The sequence below is a fragment of the Mastomys coucha genome, chromosome X (genome assembly GCF_008632895.1).
Source record: "Mastomys coucha isolate ucsf_1 chromosome X, UCSF_Mcou_1, whole genome shotgun sequence".
NCBI lineage: Eukaryota > Metazoa > Chordata > Mammalia > Rodentia > Muridae > Mastomys > Mastomys coucha.
In genome coordinates this window covers 41,996,297-41,999,682 of record NC_045030.1, presented here as the reverse complement: position 1 = coordinate 41,999,682, position 3,386 = coordinate 41,996,297, and the positions used below count along the sequence as shown (strand labels likewise).

At 43.5% G+C, this 3,386-nt stretch overlaps 1 protein-coding gene across 1 annotated transcript in view; it reads left to right on the top strand.

The window, feature by feature from the left end:
• The window catches only part of Septin6 (septin 6), a 66,889-nt gene extending 63,816 nt beyond the window's left edge, over positions 1–3,073 (top strand). Inside the window, exon 9 of the mRNA XM_031350933.1 lies at positions 2,071–3,073. Coding sequence (XP_031206793.1) covers positions 2,071–2,080 — 10 coding nt within the window. The 3' untranslated portion in view covers positions 2,081–3,073. The remainder of the gene's footprint in view (positions 1–2,070) is intronic.
• The last annotated feature ends 313 nt before the right edge of the window (positions 3,074–3,386 follow it).

Sequence of the window (3,386 nt, the reverse complement as noted above, 5' to 3'; positions counted from 1 at the left end):
TCCACCCCTGCTCTGGTACTTCAAGCATTTTGTTTTTGGATTTTTTATTTTTGGTTTTGGTTTTGGTTTTGAGTTCTGCAACTTGCTTCTGCCTCCCAGTCCCATTGGCATGGACCATGACCTTCTTTTTTCTTGTTATAAAGGTAGCTGTATGATCACTACCTCTAAAAAAAAGAAAAGAAAAGAAAATGCAAGGTGATAATAAATTTGCAAGCCTTCTGAACTGTTAGAAAAGGGCAGGGGCCATTGTCACAATCACAGTTCATAACTTGAACCTAAGACTAAGCCCAAAGCAGAACTAGTTAAAAGCAAGCAAGTCACTGGGCACACTTTCTCTTTTCTCGTTGGCAAAGAGAGAAGGCGGATTTGGATCTCTAACTGGCCAGTGGCCAGAGGCAAGGACCAGGTGACAAAGTGAAAGCCTGAGCTAGTCCTTTGGGAAAACCAACTGGAAGTGAAGAATTTCAGGAAACCCTATGCCTAGAGGCAAAACAAAACAAACCAAGCCACGCTGGAGAACAGAAAGCCCTAACGCAGAATCTCCAAGTAGCTCAGCTACAATCAGGAGTCGGGAGAGTCCACCTACTAAGTGAAGGCTGTCTGAGTCTCCTTGAGAAAGGCCCCTTATTTGTAGCCATGGAGTTCTGTTCTTACTCTGCAGCCCTGGCTGGCCTTGGAATCACAGTGTAGACCAGGCTGGCCTGAAATTCACAGAGCCTGCCTATATTTCCTGAGTGCTGGGGTTAAAGGCAAACACCACCACACCCAGCTGCCTTAGGGGTTGTGACCCACCTTCCCCGGGACTGTCTGCTGGCCTGAAAAAAAAGTCATCTTCCTTAAGAAGTACTTGTATTTTTAAATGAAGCCTTTCATTTGCATTTGTATATAAACTCCCTACTTGAGGCTGGAGGATTTCAAAATACTTTACAAGTATTTGAGCTACACAACCTTCCAAAAGCAAGCAGAAATTGTATATAAAGTGAGGAGCTCTTTGATCAGCCTGGCTGATATACCCCATCCTATGATGTAGGAGAATATTGACACGTAGAGAAATGAAGGGGCTCATCTAAGGTCCCGCTGCTATTCCTTTGCAAAGCCCAAGCAAAATTTCCAATTTCCTGTCTCTGGGTTCCCAGTCCTTTTCACTAAGGGATCCAAGTATTTATGTATCTTCCTGGAGACAAGTTTTGTTTTGTTTTGGTTTGGTTTGGTTTTTGATCTTTGGAGAAACCAGTGTTAGATGATTCTTGAGGGTTCTCACATAGAAAAACAGGATGGGGTGAGTAGGCACAGATGAAGAGAAGGCTCCAGGCCAGCTGCCATGATGCTGGATGATCAGTTAGCTGTAAGTCTGTAAGTCTTACAGATGATTAGATCCTGTAAGTCTGGACCAGGACCAGGCCAGTGTACATTTCACTGGTGCACTGTGTAATCAGGGAACTCAGGTGGATATAAGAAGCAATCGAACCTATTAAAAGATGATGCTAAATTTCATTGAGAAGTTCTTCTCACTGTAAGTGGAAAAACTTCTGTCTGTCTTCACTTGAAAGTCTTTCATTAGTACAATTGTTACTATTTTTAAAAAAGAAATACTCAAGTTCCCTGTTTACTTCTACTGAAATAAAAACCACTCATTAGAAATGATCTGTGCTTTTCCAGACTGGAATGGAATGGCTTCCTGAAATACACACACTCACGCGGGCGCGTACACACACACACACACACACACACACACATGCACACAACCTCCCTCCATTTCTCTCAAAACATGAAGTGTGCTTTCTCCACCTGGTTTCGATTTTTTTTTTATTCATTTAGCATTCACATTTGGCTGTTAATATGTGCTTATTTTTAAATTAAAGCAAGATGCGATTAAACTGGTGTGTGGTGTTCTTCAAGCCTTCTCTACAGATTTCCCCCACAGTGATGGCCCATTGTGACCTGTTCCTGTTTTCTCTGCAGTTAGTCTGTGCTACCTTCCACTGTCCACTCCCTTTGCTTGTCACTTTGGATGTCCTTTCTCTTTGGCTAATTTCATGTTTTCTCTCTCTTTCTCTCTTCCCTCTCCAGCTTTTTTTAACCTTGTCTTCAGCAGCTGTACTAAGTCTAAAGGAGAAGACTGCCATTATAGAAGAGTTAGTTAGGGCTCCATACTGTCTCAAGCAAGAAACCAACCAGTCCCCCTCCCCTGCAACTGCGCACATATACACCACACTCAACAAGTGTACATGTGTCCCTGTGTCCAGGCAAGAAGCTCACTTCTGACTTACATGGTGTTTCACATGGAATTGTCTTGTCCTAAACTCAGAAGGCAGGAAAAGAATCATCAGAGCTGGAAATGGACCAAATGTAACCTCAGAGAGAGAACAACAGGACCACTCACCCAGGTGTTCAGTGACTGTGGCAGACCTCAGCTGTGGTGTGGAAGTGCTGTCCATGAGGTTTCGAGTGATACGTTGTCTTTCTTAAGACGATTCTCTGGTTCAATGGGTTGACTGTCTTCAGGCACTATTAAGATGATTCTGAATATGGAAGAGTAAGTTGAGTGGCATTCACATCCTCAACATTCACAGACTTTCTGCAGACCCCAGCAAGGTGGGGAGAAATGGAACAATTACCATTCAGCTGGAGAAAGACATGAGTGGGGCTTAAGCTTAGGTGAGAACAAAGTTTCTCCACACAGACTTCCAAGGGGCTTTGCAGGTTTCTCAAGAGGTTTCTGCTTAACTTGGTATCTTGAAGGAGAGCTTTGATGGTGGTAAATCTGCCTTGAAATCCTTGGCTTCACTTACTCTCTGAATACCATGTGAATGTGCTCATTCCTATCTGTCCATACCACAAACAACAACATTCTGCTGTCACGTCTCTTGAGAGAACCTCTTTGCATGTTTTCCAAAATCTGTTTGTTTTTTGCCTTTCTTCTCTGTGGTTCTTTTTGCTCAGATGTGTGATCAGTCACTGCCCCTCTGGGGCTTTCATTCTCCAGAAGATACATCCTGGAACCAGCACTGTTTAGCTCATTATCTTTCTAATGTCCATGTCAATTTTCAATAAAATTCAAAGAAATGCTCAGTGGCTCCATGATCTGCTCCCATCAGTTGGTGGCATGGATCACTACAATTTGCTTTAGGAAAGGGTGGCCACCTCCCAAGTGAATAAATTGGTAGGCTCAGAGAGATGCCAGGAGCCCATTAAGTCTTCCTCAGTGGACTGTCATGGCCCCTCCCCCTGCCTTTTTTCCTCCTGTCCCTGAAATTCCCATGGGACAGGGTGGTATTAGCTGGCAGTCCTCAGCTTTCCCTTTAATTAGTTGAACTAATCAAATGAACAGAGTATTCGACAGTCGAGGGAGCATGAAGACAAAATGGCATTCCACAGAACAAGAA